General features: G+C 49.7%; 1 protein-coding gene across 1 annotated transcript in view; it reads right to left on the reverse strand.

Moving 5' to 3' along the window:
- Positions 1-16,509, reverse strand: part of GABARAP (GABA type A receptor-associated protein) — a 30,756-nt gene extending 14,247 nt beyond the window's left edge. Inside the window, 4 exon segments of the mRNA XM_069767632.1 lie at positions 13,684-13,802; positions 13,879-13,924; positions 13,926-13,958; positions 16,347-16,509. Of these exon segments, the coding sequence (XP_069623733.1) occupies positions 13,684-13,802; positions 13,879-13,924; positions 13,926-13,958; positions 16,347-16,436 (288 nt within the window). The 5' untranslated portion in view covers positions 16,437-16,509.
- Positions 16,510-21,801: the final 5,292 nt, after the last annotated feature.

Raw genomic sequence — 21,801 nt, forward strand, 5'->3', positions numbered from 1 at the left:
ACACTACACCTCCATCTTGTCCTGTATCTACTATTCCTGTACTGTACACACAGCTCTACACTACACCTCCATCCTGTCCTGTATCTACTATTCCTGTACTATACACAGCTCTACACTGCACCTCCATCCTGTCCTGTATCTACTATTCCTGTACTGTACACACAGCTCTACACTACACCTCCATCCTGTCCTGTATCTACTATTCCTGTACTGTACACACAGCTCTACACTACACCTCCATCCTGTCCAGTATCTACTATTCCTGTACTGTACACACAGCTCTACACTACACCTCCATCCTGTCCAGTATCTACTATTCCTGTACTGTACACACAGCTCTACACTACACCTCCATCCTGTCCTGTATCTACTATTCCTGTACTGTACACAGCTCTACACTACACCTCCATCCTGTCCTGTATCTACTATTCCTGTACTGTACACAGCTCTACACTACACCTCCATCCTGTCCTGTATCTACTATTCCTGTACTGTACACACAGCTCTACACTACACCTCCATCCTGTCCTGTATCTACTATTCCTGTACTGTACACAGCTCTACACTACACCTCCATCCTGTCCTGTATCTACTATTCCTGTACTGTACACAGCTCTACACTACACCTCCATCCTGTCCTGTATCTACTATTCCTGTACTGTACACACAGCTCTACACTACACCTCCATCCTGTCCAGTATCTACTATTCCTGTACTGTACACAGCTCTACACTACACCTCCATCCTGTCCTGTATCTACTATTCCTGTACTGTACACAGCTCTACACTGCACCTCCATCCTGTCCTGTATCTACTATTCCTGTACTGTACACACAGCTCTACACTACACCTCCATCCTGTCCTGTATCTACTATTCCTGTACTGTACACACAGCTCTACACTACACCTCCATCCTGTCCTGTATCTACTATTCCTGTACTGTACACAGCTCTACACTACAACTCCATCCTGTCCCGTATCTACTATTCCTGTACTGTACACAGCTCTACACTACACCTCCATCCTGTCCCGTATCTACTATTCCTGTACTGTACACAGCTCTACACTACACCTCCATCCTGTCCTGTATCTACTATTCCTGTACTGGACACAGCTCTACACTACACCTCCATCCTGTCCTGTATCTACTATTCCTGTACTGTACACACAGCTCTACACTACACCTCCATCCTGTCCTGTATCTACTATTCCTGTACTGTACACACAGCTCTACACTACACCTCCATCCTGTCCTGTATCTACTATTCCTGTACTGTACACACAGCTCTACACTACACCTCCATCCTGTCCAGTATCTACTATTCCTGTACTGTACACAGCTCTACACTACACCTCCATCCTGTCCAGTATCTACTATTCCTGTACTGTACACACAGCTCTACACTACACCTCCATCCTGTCCAGTATCTACTATTCCTGTACTGTACACACAGCTCTACACTACACCTCCATCCTGTCCTGTATCTACTATTCCTGTACTGTACACAGCTCTACACTACACCTCCATCCTGTCCAGTATCTACTATTCCTGTACTGTACACACAGCTCTACACTACAACTCCATCCTGTCCTGTATCTACTATTCCTGTACTGTACACAGCTCTACACTACAACTCCATCCTGTTCTGTATCTACTATTCCTGTACTGTACACACAGCTCTACACTACACCTCCATCCTGTCCTGTATCTACTATTCCTGTACTGTACACACAGCTCTACACTACACCTCCATCCTGTCCTGTATCTACTATTCCTGTACTATACACAGCTCTACACTATACCTCCATCCTGTCCTGTATCTACTATTCCTGTACTGTACACACAGCTCTACACTACACCTCCATCCTGTCCTGTATCTACTATTCCTGTACACAGCTCTACACTATACCTCCATCCTGTCCTGTATCTACTATTCCTGTACTGTACACAGCTCTACACTACACCTCCATCCTGTCCTGTATCTACTATTCCTGTACTGTACACACAGCTCTACACTACACCTCCATCCTGTCCTGTATCTACTATTCCTGTACTGTACACACAGCCCTACACTACACCTCCATCCTGTCCTGTATCTACTATTCCTGTACTGTACACACAGCTCTACACTACAACTCCATCCTGTCCTGTATCTACTATTCCTGTACTGTACACACAGCTCTACACTACACCTCCATCCTGTCCTGTATCTACTATTCCTGTACTGTACACAGCTCTACACTACACCTCCATCCTGTCCTGTATCTACTATTCCTGTACTGTACACAGCTCTACACTACAACTCCATCCTGTCCTGTATCTACTATTCCTGTACTGTACACACAGCTCTACACTACACCTCCATCCTGTCCTGTATCTACTATTCCTGTACTGTACACACAGCTCTACACTACACCTCCATCCTGTCCTGTATCTACTATTCCTGTACTGTACACACAGCTCTACACTACACCTCCATCCTGTCCTGTATCTACTATTCCTGTACACACAGCTCTACACTACACCTCCATCCTGTCCTGTATCTACTATTCCTGTACTGTACACACAGCTCTACACTACACCTCCATCCTGTCCTGTATCTACTATTCCTGTACTGTACACAGCTCTACACTACACCTCCATCCTGTCCTGTATCTACTATTCCTGTACTGTACACAGCTCTATACTACACCTCCATCCTGTCCTGTATCTACTATTCCTGTACTGTACACACAGCTCTACACTACACCTCCATCCTGTCCTGTATCTACTATTCCTGTACTGTACACAGCTCTACACTACACCTCCATCCTGTCCTGTATCTACTATTCCTATACTGTACACACAGCTCTACACTACACCTCCATCCTGTCCTGTATCTACTATTCCTGTACTGTACACAGCTCTACACTACACCTCCATCCTGTCCTGTATCTACTATTCCTGTACTGTACACAGCTCTACACTACACCTCCATCCTGTCCTGTATCTACTATTCCTGTACTGTACACAGCTCTACACTACACCTCCATCCTGTCCTGTATCTACTATTCCTGTACTGTACACACAGCTCTACACTACACCTCCATCCTGTCCCGTCTCTACTATTCCTGTACTATACACAGCTCTACACTGCACCTCCATCCTGTCCTGTATCTACTATTCCTGTACTGTACACACAGCTCTACACTACACCTCCATCCTGTCCTGTATCTACTATTCCTGTACTGTACACAGCTCTACACTACACCTCCATCCTGTCCCGTATCTACTATTCCTGTACTGTATACACAGCTCTACACTACACCTCCATCCTGTCCCGTATCTACTATTCCTGTACACACAGCTCTACACTACACCTCCATCCTGTCCAGTATCTACTATTCCTGTACTGTACACACAGCTCTACACTACACCTCCATCCTGTCCCGTATCTACTATTCCTGTACTGTACGCACAGCTCTACACTACACCTCCATCCTGTCCTGTATCTACTATTCCTGTACTGTACACAGCTCTACACTACACCTCCATCCTGTCCTGTATCTACTATTCCTGTACTGTACACACAGCTCTACACTACACCTCCATCCTGTCCTGTATCTACTATTCCTGTACTGTACACAGCTCTACACTACACCTCCATCCTGTCCTGTATCTACTATTCCTGTACTGTACACACAGCTCTACACTACACCTCCATCCTGTCCTGTATCTACTATTCCTGTACTGTACACAGCTCTACACTACACCTCCATCCTGTCCTGTATCTACTATTCCTGTACTGTACACACAGCTCTACACTGCACCTCCATCCTGTCCAGTATCTACTATTCCTGTACTGTACACACAGCTCTACACTACACCTCCATCCTGTCCTGTATCTACTATTCCTGTACTGTACACAGCTCTACACTACACCTCCATCCTGTCCTGTATCTACTATTCCTGTACTATACACAGCTCTACACTACACCTCCATCCTGTCCCGTATCTACTATTCCTGTACTGTACACACAGCTCTACACTACACCTCCATCCTGTCCCGTATCTACTATTCCTGTACTGTACACACAGCTCTACGCTACACCTCCATCCTGTCCTGTATCTACTATTCCTGTACTGTACACAGCTCTACACTACACCTCCATCCTGTCCTGTATCTACTATTCCTGTACTGTACACACAGCTCTACACTACACCTCCATCCTGTCCTGTATCTACTATTCCTGTACTGTACACACAGCTCTACACTGCACCTCCATCCTGTCCCGTATCTACTATTCCTGTACTGTACACAGCTCTACACTACACCTCCATCCTGTCCCGTATCTACTATTCCTGTACTGTACACACAGCTCTACACTACACCTCCATCCTGTCCCGTATCTACTATTCCTGTACTGTACACACAGCTCTACACTACACCTCCATCCTGTCCTGTATCTACTATTCCTGTACTGTACACACAGCTCTACACTACACCTCCATCCTGTCCTGTATCTACTATTCCTGTACTGTACACACAGCTCTACACTACACCTCCATCCTGTCCTGTATCTACTATTCCTGTACTGTACACAGCTCTACACTACACCTCCATCCTGTCCTGTATCTACTATTCCTGTACTGTACACAGCTCTACACTACACCTCCATCCTGTCCTGTATCTACTATTCCTGTACTATACACAGCTCTACACTACACCTCCATCCTGTCCTGTATCTACTATTCCTGTACTGTACACACAGCTCTACACTACACCTCCATCCTGTCCCGTATCTACTATTCCTGTACTGTACACACAGCTCTACGCTACACCTCCATCCTGTCCTGTATCTACTATTCCTGTACTGTACACACAGCTCTACACTACACTTCCATCCTGTCCTGTATCTACTATTCCTGTACTGTACACACAGCTCTACGCTACACCTCCATCCTGTCCTGTATCTACTATTCCTGTACTGTACACACAGCTCTACGCTACACCTCCATCCTGTCCTGTATCTACTATTCCTGTACTGTACACACAGCTCTACGCTACACCTCCATCCTGTCCTGTATCTACTATTCCTGTACTGTACACAGCTCTACACTACACCTCCATCCTGTCCTGTATCTACTATTCCTGTACTGTACACACAGCTCTACACTACACCTCCATCCTGTCCTGTATCTACTATTCCTGTACTGTACACACAGCTCTACACTGCACCTCCATCCTGTCCCGTATCTACTATTCCTGTACTGTACACAGCTCTACACTACACCTCCATCCTGTCCCGTATCTACTATTCCTGTACTGTACACACAGCTCTACACTACACCTCCATCCTGTCCCGTATCTACTATTCCTGTACTGTACACACAGCTCTACACTACACCTCCATCCTGTCCTGTATCTACTATTCCTGTACTGTACACACAGCTCTACACTACACCTCCATCCTGTCCTGTATCTACTATTCCTGTACTGTACACACAGCTCTACACTACACCTCCATCCTGTCCTGTATCTACTATTCCTGTACTGTACACACAGCTCTACACTACACCTCCATCCTGTCCAGTATCTACTATTCCTGTACTGTACACAGCTCTACACTACACCTCCATCCTGTCCTGTATCTACTATTCCTGTACTGTACACACAGCTCTACACTGCACCTCCATCCTGTCCTGTATCTACTATTCCTGTACTGTACACAGCTCTACACTACACCTCCATCCTGTCCTGTATCTACTATTCCTGTACTGTACACAGCTCTACACTGCACCTCCATCCTGTCCTGTATCTACTATTCCTGTACTGTACACACAGCTCTACACTACACCTCCATCCTGTCCTGTATCTACTATTCCTGTACTGTACACACAGCTCTACACTACACCTCCATCCTGTCCTGTATCTACTATTCCTGTACTGTACACACAGCTCTACACTACACCTCCATCCTGTCCTGTATCTACTATTCCTGTACTGTACACAGCTCTACACTACACCTCCATCCTGTCCTGTATCTACTATTCCTGTACTGTACACACAGCTCTACACTACACCTCCATCCTGTCCTGTATCTACTATTCCTGTACTGTACACAGCTCTACACTACACCTCCATCCTGTCCTGTATCTACTATTCCTGTACTATACACAGCTCTACACTACACCTCCATCCTGTCCTGTATCTACTATTCCTGTACTGTACACACAGCTCTACACTACACCTCCATCCTGTCCTGTATCTACTATTCCTGTACTGTACACACAGCTCTACACTACACCTCCATCCTGTCCTGTATCTACTATTCCTGTACTGTACACAGCTCTACACTACACCTCCATCCTGTCCTGTATCTACTATTCCTGTACTGTACACACAGCTCTACACTACACCTCCATCCTGTCCTGTATCTACTATTCCTGTACTGTACACAGCTCTACACTACACCTCCATCCTGTCCTGTATCTACTATTCCTGTACTATACACAGCTCTACACTACACCTCCATCCTGTCCTGTATCTACTATTCCTGTACTGTACACACAGCTCTACACTACACCTCCATCCTGTCCTGTATCTACTATTCCTGTACTGTACACACAGCTCTACACTACACCTCCATCCTGTCCTGTATCTACTATTCCTGTACTGTACACACAGCTCTACACTGCACCTCCATCCTGTCCTGTATCTACTATTCCTGTACTGTACACACAGCTCTACACTACACCTCCATCCTGTCCTGTATCTACTATTCCTGTACTGTACACCGCTCTACACTACACCTCCATCCTGTCCTGTATCTACTATTCCTGTACTATACACAGCTCTACACTACACCTCGATCCTGTCCTGTATCTACTATTCCTGTACTGTACACACGGCTCTACACTACACCTCCATCCTGTCCTGTATCTACTATTCCTGTACTGTACACAGCTCTACACTACACCTCCATCCTGTCCTGTATCTACTATTCCTGTACTGTACACAGCCCTACACTACACCTCCATCCTGTCCTGTATCTACTATTCCTGTACTGTACACACAGCTCTACACTACACCTCCATCCTGTCCTGTATCTACTATTCCTGTACTGTACACAGCTCTACACTACACCTCCATCCTGTCCTGTATCTACTATTCCTGTACTGTACACACAGCTCTACACTACACCTCCATCCTGTCCTGTATCTACTATTCCTGTACTGTACACACAGCTCTACACTACACCTCCATCCTGTCCTGTATCTACTATTCCTGTACTGTACACAGCTCTACACTACACCTCCATCCTGTCCTGTATCTACTATTCCTGTACTGTACACAGCTCTACACTACACCTCCATCCTGTCCTGTATCTACTATTCCTGTACTGTACACACGGCTCTACACTACACCTCCATCCTGTCCTGTATCTACTATTCCTGTACTGTACACACAGCTCTACACTACACCTCCATCCTGTCCTGTATCTACTATTCCTGTACTGTACACAGCTCTACACTACACCTCCATCCTGTCCTGTATCTACTATTCCTGTACTGTACACACGGCTCTACACTACACCTCCATCCTGTCCTGTATCTACTATTCCTGTACTGTACACAGCTCTACACTACACCTCCATCCTGTCCTGTATCTACTATTCCTGTACTGTACACACAGCTCTACACTACACCTCCATCCTGTCCTGTATCTACTATTCCTGTACTGTACACACAGCTCTACACTACACCTCCATCCTGTCCTGTATCTACTATTCCTGTACTGTACACACAGCTCTACACTACACCTCCATCCTGTCCTGTATCTACTATTCCTGTACTGTACACAGCTCTACACTACACCTCCATCCTGTCCTGTATCTACTATTCCTGTACTGTACACACGGCTCTATACTACACCTCCATCCTGTCCCGTATCTACTATTCCTGTACTGTACACACAGCTCTACACTACACCTCCGTCCTGTCCCGTATCTACTATTCCTGGACTGTACACAGCTCTACACTACACCTCCATCCTGTCCCGTATCTACTATTCCTGTACTGTACACAGCTCTACGCTACATCTCCATCCTGTCCAGTATCTACTATTCCTGTACTGTACACAGCTCTACACTACACCTCCATCCTGTCCTGTATCTACTATTCCTGTACTGTACACACAGCTCTACACTACACCTCCATCCTGTCCTGTATCTACTATTCCTGTACTGTACACACAGCTCTACACTACACCTCCATCCTGCCCTGTATCTACTATTCCTGTACTGTACACAGCTCTACACTACATCTCCATCCTGTCCAGTATCTACTATTCCTGTACTGTATACACAGCTCTACACTACACCTCCATCCTTCCCTGTATCTACTATTCCTGTACTGTACACAGCTCTACACTACACCTCCATCCTGACCTGTATCTACTATTCCTGTACTGTACACAGCTCTACACTACACCTCCATCCTGTCCTGTATCTACTATTCCTGTACTGTACACAGCTCTACACTACACCTCCATCCTGTCCTGTATCTATTATTCCTGTACTGTACACACAGCTCTACACTACACCTCCATCCTGTCCTGTATCTACTATTCCTGTACTGTACACAGCTCTACACTGCACCTCCATCCTGTCCTGTATCTACTATTCCTGTACACACAGCTCTACACTACACCTCCATCCTGTCCTGTATCTACTATTCCTGTACTGTACACACAGCTCTACACTACACCTCCATCCTGTCCTGTATCTACTATTCCTGTACTGTACACAGCTCTACACTACACCTCCATCCTGTCCTGTATCTACTATTCCTGTACTGTACACGGCTCTACACTACACCTCCATCCTGCCCTGTATCTACTATTCCTGTACTGTACACACAGCTCTACACTACACCTCCATCCTGTCCTGTATCTACTATTCCTGTACTGTACACAGCTCTACACTACACCTCCATCCTGTCCTGTATCTACTATTCCTGTACTGTACACAGCTCTACACTACACCTCCATCCTGTCCTGTATCTACTATTCCTGTACTGTACACAGCTCTACACTACACCTCCATCCTGCCCTGTATCTACTATTTCTGTACTGTACACAGCTCTACACTACACCTCCATCCTGTCCTGTATCTACTATTCCTGTACTGTACACAGCTCTACACTACACCTCCATCCTGTCCTGTATCTACTATTCCTGTACTGTACACAGCTCTACACTACACCTCCATCCTGTCCTGTATCTACTATTCCTGTACTGTACACACAGCTCTACACTACAACTCCATCCTGTCCTGTATCTACTATTCCTGTACTGTACACACAGCTCTACACTACACCTCCATCCTGTCCCGTATCTACTATTCCTGTACTGTACACAGCTCTACACTACACCTCCATCCTGTCCTGTATCTACTATTCCTGTACTGGACACAGCTCTACACTACACCTCCATCCTGTCCTGTATCTACTATTCCTGTACTGTACATACAGCTCTACACTACACCTCCATCCTGTCCCGTATCTACTATTCCTGTACTGTACACACAGCTCTACACTACAACTCCATCCTGTCCTGTATCTACTATTCCTGTACTGTACACAGCTCTACACTACACCTCCATCCTGTCCTGTATCTACTATTCCTGTACTGTACACAGCTCTACACTACATCTCCATCCTGTCCAGTATCTACTATTCCTGTACTGTATACACAGCTCTACACTACACCTCCATCCTGTCCTGTATCTACTATTCCTGTACTGTACACACAGCTCTACACTACACCTCCATCCTGTCCTGTATCTACTATTCCTGTACTGTACACACAGCTCTACACTACAACTCCATCCTGTCCTGTATCTACTATTCCTGTACTGTACACAGCTCTACACTACACCTCCATCCTGTCCTGTATCTACTATTCCTGTACTGTACACAGCTCTACACTACATCTCCATCCTGTCCAGTATCTACTATTCCTGTACTGTATACACAGCTCTACACTACACCTCCATCCTGTCCTGTATCTACTATTCCTGTACTGTACACACAGCTCTACACTACACCTCCATCCTGTCCTGTATCTACTATTCCTGTACTGTACACACAGCTCTACACTACACCTCCATCCTGCCCTGTATCTACTATTCCTGTACTGTATACACAGCTCTACACTACACCTCCATCCTGTCCTGTATCTACTATTCCTGTACTGTACACAGCTCTACACTACACCTCCATCCTGTCCAGTATCTACTATTCCTGTACTGTATACACAGCTCTACACTACACCTCCATCCTGTCCTGTATCTACTATTCCTGTACTGTACACACAGCTCTACACTACACCTCCATCCTGTCCTGCATCTACTATTCCTGTACTGTACACACAGCTCTACACTACACCTCCATCCTGTCCTGTATCTACTATTCCTGTACTGTACACACTGCTCTACACTACACCTCCATCCTGTCCTGCATCTACTATTCCTGTACTGTACACACAGCTCTACACTACAACTCCATCCTGTCCTGCATCTACTATTCCTGTACTGTACACACAGCTCTACACTACACCTCCATCCTGTCCTGTATCTACTATTCCTGTACTGTACACACAGCTCTACACTACACCTCCATCCTGTCCTGCATCTACTATTCCTGTACTGTACACACTGCTCTACACTACACCTCCATCCTGTCCTGTATCTACTATTCCTGTACTGTACACACAGCTCTACACTACACCTCCATCCTGTCCTGCATCTACTATTCCTGTACTGTACACACTGCTCTACACTACACCTCCATCCTGTCCTGTATCTACTATTCCTGTACTGTACACACAGCTCTACACTACACCTCCATCCTGTCCTGTATCTACTATTCCTGTACTGTACACACAGCTCTACACTACACCTCCATCCTGTCCTGCATCTACTATTCCTGTACTGTACACACTGCTCTACACTACACCTCCATCCTGTCCTGTATCTACTATTCCTGTACTGTACACACAGCTCTACACTACACCTCCATCCTGTCCTGCATCTACTATTCCTGTACTGTACACACAGCTCTACACTACAACTCCATCCTGTCCTGCATCTACTATTCCTGTACTGTACACACAGCTCTACACTACACCTCCATCCTGTCCTGTATCTACTATTCCTGTACTGTACACACAGCTCTACACTACACCTCCATCCTGTCCTGCATCTACTATTCCTGTACTGTACACACAGCTCTACACTACAACTCCATCCTGTCCTGTATCTACTATTCCTGTACACACAGCTCTACACTACACCTCCATCCTGTCCTGTATCTACTATTCCTGTACTGTACACACTGCTCTACACTACACCTCCATCCTGTCCTGTATCTACTATTCCTGTACTGTACACAGCTCTACACTACACCTCCATCCTGTCCTGTATCTACTATTCCTGTACTGTACACACAGCTCTACACTACACCTCCATCCTGTCCTGTATCTACTATTCCTGTACTGTACACAGCTCTACACTACACCTCCATCCTGTCCTGTATCTACTATTCCTGTACTGTACACAGCTCTACACTACACCTCCATCCTGTCCTGTATCTACTATTCCTGTACTGTACACACAGCTCTACACTACACCTCCATCCTGTCCTGTATCTACTATTCCTGTACTGTACACACTCCTGTATCTACTATTCCTGTACTGTACACAGCTCTACCCTACACCTCCATCCTGTCCTGTATCTACTATTCCTGTACTGTACACACAGCTCTACACTACACCTCCATCCTGTCCTGTATCTACTATTCCTGTACTGTACACACAGCTCTACACTACACCTCCATCCTGTCCTGTATCTACTATTCCTGTACTGTACACACAGCTCTACACTACACCTCCATCCTGTCCTGTATCTACTATTCCTGTACTGTACACACAGCTCTACACTACACCTCCATCCTGTCCTGCATCTACTATTCCTGTACTGTACACACAGCTCTACACTACACCTCCATCCTGTCCTGTATCTACTATTCCTGTACTGTACACACAGCTCTACACTACACCTCCATCCTGTCCTGCATCTACTATTCCTGTACTGTACACACTGCTCTACACTACACCTCCATCCTGTCCTGTATCTACTATTCCTGTACTGTACACACAGCTCTACACTACACCTCCATCCTGTCCTGCATCTACTATTCCTGTACTGTACACACTGCTCTACACTACACCTCCATCCTGTCCTGTATCTACTATTCCTGTACTGTACACACAGCTCTACACTACACCTCCATCCTGTCCTGCATCTACTATTCCTGTACTGTACACACAGCTCTACACTACACCTCCATCCTGTCCTGTATCTACTATTCCTGTACTGTACACACAGCTCTACACTACACCTCCATCCTGTCCTGTATCTACTATTCCTGTACTATACACAGCTCTACACTGCACCTCCATCCTGTCCTGTATCTACTATTCCTGTACTGTACACAGCTCTACACTACACCTCCATCCTGTCCTGTATCTACTATTCCTGTACTGTACACAGCTCTACACTACACCTCCATCCTGTCCTGTATCTACTATTCCTGTACTGTACACAGCTCTACACTACACCTCCATCCTGTCCTGTATCTACTATTCCTGTACTGTACACACAGCTCTACACTACACCTCCATCCTGTCCTGTATCTACTATTCCTGTACTGTACACACAGCTCTACACTACACCTCCATCCTGTCCTGTATCTACTATTCCTGTACTGTACACAGCTCTACACTACACCTCCATCCTGTCCTGTATCTACTATTCCTGTACTGTACACACAGCTCTACACTACAACTCCATCCTGTCCTGCATCTACTATTCCTGTACTGTACACACAGCTCTACACTACACCTCCATCCTGTCCTGTATCTACTATTCCTGTACTGTACACACAGCTCTACACTACACCTCCATCCTGTCCTGCATCTACTATTCCTGTACTGTACACACAGCTCTACACTACAACTCCATCCTGTCCTGTATCTACTATTCCTGTACACACAGCTCTACACTACACCTCCATCCTGTCCTGTATCTACTATTCCTGTACTGTACACACTGCTCTACACTACACCTCCATCCTGTCCTGTATCTACTATTCCTGTACTGTACACAGCTCTACACTACACCTCCATCCTGTCCTGTATCTACTATTCCTGTACTGTACACACAGCTCTACACTACACCTCCATCCTGTCCTGTATCTACTATTCCTGTACTGTACACAGCTCTACACTACACCTCCATCCTGTCCTGTATCTACTATTCCTGTACTGTTACACACAGCTCTACACTACACCTCCATCCTGTCCTGTATCTACTATTCCTGTACTGTACACACAGCTCTACACTACACCTCCATCCTGTCCTGTATCTATTATTCCTGTTCTGTACACAGCTCTACACTACACCTCCATCCTGTCCTGTATCTACTATTCCTGTACTGTACACAGCTCTACACTACACCTCCATCCTGTCCTGTATCTACTATTCCTGTACTGTACACACAGCTCTACACTACACCTCCATCCTGTCCTGTATCTACTATTCCTGTACTGTACACTTCCAGCTCTGCTATTCAAGCTCACCTGATAGAGTTGTCCCATGGTGGCGCTTGTTGGGGGGATCACGTTGTTGACGAAGAAGAACAGGGCGTCCTCTGCACGTAAGTGAATCCTTTTCCTGATGAGAAAGTAGAACTGGCCGACTGACCAGAAGGGGTTGATCAGTCAGCAGTGGTGACAGTGGGGTGGGGGGTGGGGTGTAGGGGGCAGCACTGATACCTGTCAAATCGGAGGGCACCAGGTATTTCTTCTTGTCAAGGTCCTCCAATCCTCGCTTTAGGAGCCTTCTCCACAATCACCTGTCAAGGAAGAACCAACGGCCATTAACTCAGCTCCGTGCCACATTCTCGGGAGCTCCGTCCCTCTCTCCGCCTGTCTGGGAATGGGGGGGGGGGGGGGGGAGGGGGGGGTTGGGGGGGGGCGACCCATCCTCCTCTCTCTCTGGGGGGGGGGGGGGGAGGGGCCGTCCGCCTCTCTCTCTCTGGGGGGGGGGGGCCGTCCTCCTCCTCTCTCTCTGGGGGGGGGGGGCCCGTCCTCCTCCTCTCTCTCTGGGGGCCCCGTCCTCCTCCTCTCTCTGGGGGGGGCCCCGTCCTCCTGTCTCTCTCGGGGGGCCCCGTCCTCCTCTCTTTCTCTATCTCTGGGGGGGCCCCGTCCTCCTCTCTATCTGGGGGGGGCCCCCGTCCTCCTCTCTATCTGGGGGGGCCCCCGTCCTCCTCTCTCTCTCTCTGGGGGACCCCGTCCTCCTCTCTCTCTCTGGGGGGGGCCCCCGTCCTCCTCTCTCTGGGGGGGGCCCCCGTCCTCCTCCTCTCTCGGGGGGGGGGGCCCGTCCTCCTCTCTCTCTGGGGGGGGCCCCCGTCCTCCTCTCTCTCTGGGGAGGGCCCCGTCCTCCTCTCTGGGGGGGGGCCCCCGTCCTCCTCTCTCTGTGGGGGGGCCCCGTCCTCCTCTCTCTCTGGGGGGGGCCCGTCCTCCTCTCTCTCTGGGGGGGGGCCCGTCCTCCTCTCTCTCTGGGGGGGGGCCCGTCCTCCTCTCTCTCTGGGGGGGGGGCCCGTCCTCCTCTCTCTCTGGGGGGGGCCCCGTCCTCCTCTCTCTCTGAGGGGGGGGGGCCCCGTCCTCCTCTCTCTGGGGGGGGGGGGCCCCGTCCTCCTCTCTCTCTGGGGGGCCCCCGTCCTCCTCTCTCTCTCTGGGGGGGGCCCCGTCATCCTCTCTCTGGGGGGGGCCCCGTCATCCTCTCTCTCTCCCGGGGGGGGGCCCCGTCCTCCTCCTCTCTCTGGGGGGGGGGCCCCGTCCTCCTCCTCTCTCTGGGGGGGGGGCCCCGTCCTCCTCTCTCTCTGGGGGGGGGGGCTCCGTCCTCCTCTCTCTCTGGGGGGGGGGGGGGGGCCCCCGTCCTCCTCTCTCTCTGGGGGGGGGCCCCGTCCTCCTCTCTCTCTGGGGGGGGGCCCCGTCCTCCTCTCTCTCTGGGGGGGGGCCCCGTCCTCCTCTCTCTCTGAGGGGGGGGGGCCCCGTCCTCCTCTCTCTGGGGGGGGGGGGCCCCGTCCTCCTCTCTCTCTGGGGGGGGGCCCCGTCATCCTCTCTCTGGGGGGGCCCCCGTCATCCTCTCTCTCTCCCGGGGGGGGGCCCCGTCCTCCTCCTCTCTCTGGGGGGGGGGCCCCGTCCTCCTCCTCTCTCTGGGGGGGCCCGTCCCTCCTCTTTCTCTCTCTCTGGGGGGGGCCCCGTCCTCCTCTCTCTCTGGGGGGGGCCCCGTCCTCCTCTCTGGGGGGGCCCCGTCCTCCTCTCTCTCTGGGGGGGGGCCCGTCCTCCTCTCTCTGTGGGGGGGGCCCCGTCCTCCTCGCTCTCTGGGGGGGCCCGTCCTCCTCTCTCTGTGGGGGGGCCCCGTCCTCCTCTTTCTCTGGGGGGGCCCGTCCTCCTCTCCTCTCTGGGGGGGCCCCGTCCTCCTCTTTCTCTGGGGGGGCCCGTCCTCCTCTTTCTCTCTCTCTGGGGGGGCCCCGTCCTCCTCTCTCTCTGGGGGGGGCCCCGTCCTCCTCTCTCTCTGGGGGGGGGCCCGTCCTCCTCTCTCTCTGGGGGGGGGCCCGTCCTCCTCTCTCTCTGAGGGGGGGGGGGCCCCGTCCTCCTCTCTCTGGGGGGGGGGGGCCCCGTCCTCCTCTCTCTCTGGGGGGGCCCCGTCATCCTCTCTCTGGGGGGCCCCCGTCATCCTCTCTCTCTCCCGGGGGGGGCCCCGTCCTCCTCCTCTCTCTGGGGGGGGGCCCCGTCCTCCTCCTCTCTCTGGGGGGGCCCGTCCTCCTCTTTCTCTCTCTCTGGGGGGGCCCGTCCTCCTCTTTCTCTGGGGGGGCCCCGTCCTCCTCTCTGGGGGGGCCCCGTCCTCCTCTCTCTCTGGGGGGGGCCCGTCCTCCTCTCTCTGTGGGGGGGCCCGTCCTCCTCGCTCTCTGGGGGGCCCCGTCCTCCTCTCTCTCTGGGGGGGGCCCGTCCTCCTCTCTCTGTGGGGGGGCCCGTCCTCCTCGCTCTCTGGGGGGCCCCGTCCTCCTCTCTCTCTGGGGGGCCCCGTCCTCCTCTTTCTCTGGGGGGGCCCGTCCTCCTCTTTCTCTGGGGGGGCCCGTCCTCCTCTTTCTCTCTCTCTGGGGGGGCCCCGTCCTCCTCTCTCTCCCGGGGGGGCCCCGTCCCCCTCCGCCGCCACGCCCCCCGCCCCCGCTCACCGGCACCCGGTCCGGGTACTTCTTCCGGATCTTCTCGCCCTCTGACCGCCGCTTCTCGAACGCGTGCTCCTCCTTATAAACGAACTTCATGTTGGCGGCCGCAGCTGACACTGACAGAGGAAGATAAACAGCCCCGCCCCCTCCGCTTCCGCACTTCACCACGCCCCTTTCACCAAAAGGACACGCCTCTATAGCGCAAACTGCCCAACAACAGCCGCCCACGTCACAAGTAACTCCAACAACATGGCGGCTTCCGCGAAAGCGACGACAACTTATAACCAATCACATTCCAAGATCAACAGCGCTGTCAATGACGTAAAATCCAGCCAATCCGGGCGCTACTAGAGCAACGACAACACGAGAAGACACGCCCCCTGTCACATGAGTGAATAACATTATCATCACTGCCCCCCGGAGGAAAACAAAAGCGGAAATGGCTCATTACTGTCATCTAGTGGAGGAGAGAGGAAGAACAGGCTCATTACTGTCATCTAGTGGAGGAGAGAGGAAGAGCAGGCTCATTACTGTCATCTAGTGGAGGAGAGAGGAAGAACAGGCTCATTACTGTCATCTAGTGGAGGAGAGAGGAAGAACAGGCTCATTACTGTCATCTAGTGGAGGAGAGAGGAAGAACAGGCTCATTACTGTCATCTAGTGGAGGAGAGTGGAAGATCAGGCTCATTACTGTCATCTAGTGGAGGAGAGAGGAAGAACAGGCTCATTACTGTCATCTAGTGGAGGAGAGAGGAAGAACAGGCTCATTACTGTCATCTAGTGGAGGAGAGAGGAAGAACAGGCTCATTACTGTCATCTAGTGGAGGAGAGAGGAAGAACAGGCTCATTACTGTCATGTAGTGGAGGAGAGAGGAAGAACAGGCTCATTACTGTCATCTAGTGGAGGAGAGAGGAAGAACAGGCTCATTGCTGTCATCTAGTGGAGGAGAGAGGAAGAACGGGCTCATTACTGTCATCTAGTGGAGGAGAGAGGAAGAACAGGCTCATTACTGTCATCTAGTGGAGGAGAGAGGAAGAACAGGCTCATTGCTGTCATCTAGTGGAGGAGAGAGGAAGAACAGGCTCATTACTGTCATCTAGTGGAGGAGAGAGGAAGAGCAGGCTCATTACTGTCATCTAGTGGAGGAGAGAGGAAGAGCAGGCTCATTACTGTCATCTAGTGGACGAGAGAGGAAGAAACGGCTCATTACTGTCATCTAGTGGAGGAGAGAGGAAGAACAGGCTCATTACTGTCATCTAGTGGAGGAGAGAGGAAGAACAGGCTCATTGCTGTCATCTAGTGGAGGAGAGAGGAAGAACAGGCTCATTACTGTCATCTAGTGGAGGAGAGAGGAAGAACAGGCTCATTACTGTCATCTAGTGGAGGAGACAGGAAGAACAGGCTCATTACTGTCATCTAGTGGAGGAGAGAGGAAGAACAGGCTCATTACTGTCATCTAGTGGAGGAGAGAGGAAGAACCGGCTCATTACTGTCATCTAGTGGAGGAGACAGGAAGAACAGGCTCATTACTGTCATCAAGTGGAGGAGAGAGGAAGAACAGGCTCATTACTGTCATCTAGTGGAGGAGAGAGGAAGAACAGGCTCATTACTGTCATCTAGTGGAGGAGACAGGAAGAACAGGCTCATTACTGTCATCAAGTGGAGGAGAGAGGAAGAACAGGCTCATTACTGTCATCTAGTGGAGGAGAGAGGATGAACAGGCTCATTACTGTCATCTAGTGGAGGAGAGAGGAAGAACAGGCTCATTACTGTCATCTAGTGGAGGAGAGAGGAAGAACAGGCTCATTACTGTCATCTAGTGGAGGAGACAGGAAGAACAGGCTCATTACTGTCATCTAGTGGAGGAGACAGGAAGAACAGGCTCATTGCTGTCATCTAGTGGAGGAGAGAGGAAGAACAGGCTCATCACTGTCATCTAGTGGAGGAGAGAGGAAGAACAGGCTCATTACTGTCATCTAGTGGAGGAGAGAGGAAGAACAGGCTCATTACTGTCATCTAGTGGAGGAGAGAGGAAGAACCGGCTCATTACTGTCATCTAGTGGAGGAGACAGGAAGAACAGGCTCATTACTGTCATCAAGTGGAGGAGAGAGGAAGAACAGGCTCATTACTGTCATCTAGTGGAGGAGAGAGGAAGAACAGGCTCATTACTGTCATCTAGTGGAGGAGAGAGGAAGAACCGGCTCATTACTGTCATCTAGTGGAGGAGAGAGGAAGAACCGGCTCATTACTGTCATCTAGTGGAGGAGACAGGAAGAACAGGCTCATTACTGTCATCTAGTGGAGGAGAGAGGAAGTACAGGCTCATTACTGTCATCTAGTGGAGGAGAGAGGAAGAACAGGCTCATTACTGTCATCTAGTGGAGGAGAGAGGAAGAACAGGCTCATTACTGTCATCTAGTGGAGGAGAGAGGAAGAACAGGCTCATTACTGTCATCTAGGTGGAGGAGAGAGGAAGAACAGGCTCATTACTGTCATCTAGTGGAGGAGAGAGGAAGAACAGGCTCATTACTGTCATCTAGTGGAGGAGAGAGGAAGAACAGGCTCATCACTGTCATCTAGTGGAGGAGACAGGAAGAACAGGCTCATTGCTGTCATCTAGTGGAGGAGACAGGAAGAACAGGCTCATTACTGTCATCTAGTGGAGGAGACAGGAAGAACAGGCTCATTGCTGTCATCTAGTGGAGGAGACAGGAAGAACAGGCTCATTGCTGTCATCTAGTGGAGGAGAGAGGAAGAACAGGCTCATTGCTGTCATCTAGTGGAGGAGACAGGAAGAACAGGCTCATTACTGTCATCTAGTGGAGGAGACAGGAAGAACAGGCTCATTACTGTCATCTAGTGGAGGAGACAGGAAGAACAGGCTCATTACTGTCATCTAGTGGAGGAGACAGGAAGAACAGGCTCATTACTGTCATCTAGTGGAGGAGAGAGGAAGAACAGGCTCATTACTGTCATCTAGTGGAGGAGAGAGGAAGAACAGGCTCATTGCTGTCATCTAGTGGAGGAGACAGGAAGAACAGGCTCATCACTGTCATCTAGTGGAGGAGAGAGGAAGAACAGGCTCATTGCTGTCATCTAGTGGAGGAGAGAGGAAGAACAGGCTCATTGCTGTCATCTAGTGGAGGAGAGAGGAAGAACAGGCTCATTACTGTCATGTAGTGGAGGAGAGGAAGAACAGGCTCATTGCTGTCATGTAATGGAGGAGAGAGGAAGGACAGGCTCATTGCTGTCATGTAGTGGAGGAGAGAGGAAGAACAGGCTCATTACTGTCATCTAGTGGACGAGAGAGGAAGAACAGGCTCATTACTGTCATCTAGTGGAGGAGAGAGGAAGAACAGGCTCATTACTGTCATCTAGTGGAGGAGAGAGGAAGAGCAGGCTCATTACTGTCATCTAGTGGAGGAGAGAGGAAGAACAGGCTCATTACTGTCATCTAGTGGACGAGAGAGGAAGAAACGGCTCATTTCTGTCATCTAGTGGAGGAGAGAGGAAGAACAGGCTCATCACTGTCATCTAGTGGAGGAGAGAGGAAGAACAGGCTCATTACTGTCATCTAGTGGAGGAGAGAGGAAGAACAGGCTCATCACTGTCATCTAGTGGAGGAGAGAGGAAGAACAGGCTCATTACTGTCATCTAGTGGAGGAGAGAGGAAGAACAGGCTCATTACTGTCATCTAGGTGGAGGAGAGAGGAAGAACAGGCTCATTACTGTCATCTAGTGGAGGAGAGAGGAAGAACAGGCTCATTACTGTCATCTAGTGGAGGAGAGAGGAAGAACAGGCTCATTACTGTCATCTAGGTGGAGGAGAGAGGAAGAACAGGCTCATTACTGTCATCTAGTGGAGGAGAGAGGAAGAACAGGCTCATTACTGTCATCTAGTGGAGGAGAGAGGAAGAACAGGCTCATCACTGTCATCTAGTGGAGGAGAGAGGAAGAACAGGCTCATTGCTGTCATCTAGTGGAGGAGAGAGGAAGAACAGGCTCATTACTGTCATCTAGTGGAGGAGAGAGGAAGAACAGGCTCATATACTGTCATCTAGTAGAGGAGAGAGGAAGAACAGGCTCATTACTGTCATCTAGTGGAGGTGAGAGGAAGAACAGGCTCATTACTGTCATCTAGTGGAGGAGACAGGAAGAACAGGCTCATTACTGTCATCTAGTGGAGGAGAGAGGAAGAACAGGCTCATTACTGTCATCTAGTGGAGGAGACAGGAAGAACAGGCTCATTACTGTCATCTAGTGGAGGAGAGAGGAAGAACAGGCTCATTACTGTCATCTAGGTGGAGGAGAGAGGAAGAACAGGCTCATTACTGTCATCTAGTGGAGGAGAGAGGAAGAACAGGCTCATTGCTGTCATCTAGTGGAGGAGACAGGAAGAACAGGCTCATCACTGTCATCTAGTGGAGGAGAGAGGAAGAACAGGCTCATTGCTGTCATCTAGTGGAGGAGAGAGGAAGAACAGGCTCATTGCTGTCATCTAGTGGAGGAGAGAGGAAGAACAGGCTCATTACTGTCATGTAGTGGAGGAGAGGAAGAACAGGCTCATTGCTGTCATGTAATGGAGGAGAGAGGAAGGACAGGCTCATTGCTGTCATGTAGTGGAGGAGAGAGGAAGAACAGGCTCATTACTGTCATCTAGTGGACGAGAGAGGAAGAACAGGCTCATTACTGTCATCTAGTGGAGGAGAGAGGAAGAACAGGCTCATTACTGTCATCTAGTGGAGGAGAGAGGAAGAGCAGGCTCATTACTGTCATCTAGTGGAGGAGAGAGGAAGAACAGGCTCATTACTGTCATCTAGTGGACGAGAGAGGAAGAAACGGCTCATTTCTGTCATCTAGTGGAGGAGAGAGGAAGAACAGGCTCATCACTGTCATCTAGTGGAGGAGAGAGGAAGAACAGGCTCATTACTGTCATCTAGTGGAGGAGAGAGGAAGAACAGGCTCATCACTGTCATCTAGTGGAGGAGAGAGGAAGAACAGGCTCATTACTGTCATCTAGTGGAGGAGAGAGGAAGAACAGGCTCATTACTGTCATCTAGGTGGAGGAGAGAGGAAGAACAGGCTCATTACTGTCATCTAGTGGAGGAGAGAGGAAGAACAGGCTCATTACTGTCATCTAGTGGAGGAGAGAGGAAGAACAGGCTCATTACTGTCATCTAGGTGGAGGAGAGAGGAAGAACAGGCTCATCACTGTCATCTAGTGGAGGAGAGAGGAAGAACAGGCTCATTACTGTCATCTAGGTGGAGGAGAGAGGAAGAACAGGCTCATTACTGTCATCTAGTGGAGGAGAGAGGAAGAACAGGCTCATTACTGTCATCTAGTGGAGGAGAGAGGAAGAACAGGCTCATTACTGTCATCTAGGTGGAGGAGAGAGGAAGAACAGGCTCATTACTGTCATCTAGTGGAGGAGAGAGGAAGAACAGGCTCATTACTGTCA

Source organism: Ranitomeya imitator, chromosome 4, assembly GCF_032444005.1.
Source record: "Ranitomeya imitator isolate aRanImi1 chromosome 4, aRanImi1.pri, whole genome shotgun sequence".
Taxonomy (NCBI): domain Eukaryota; kingdom Metazoa; phylum Chordata; class Amphibia; order Anura; family Dendrobatidae; genus Ranitomeya; species Ranitomeya imitator.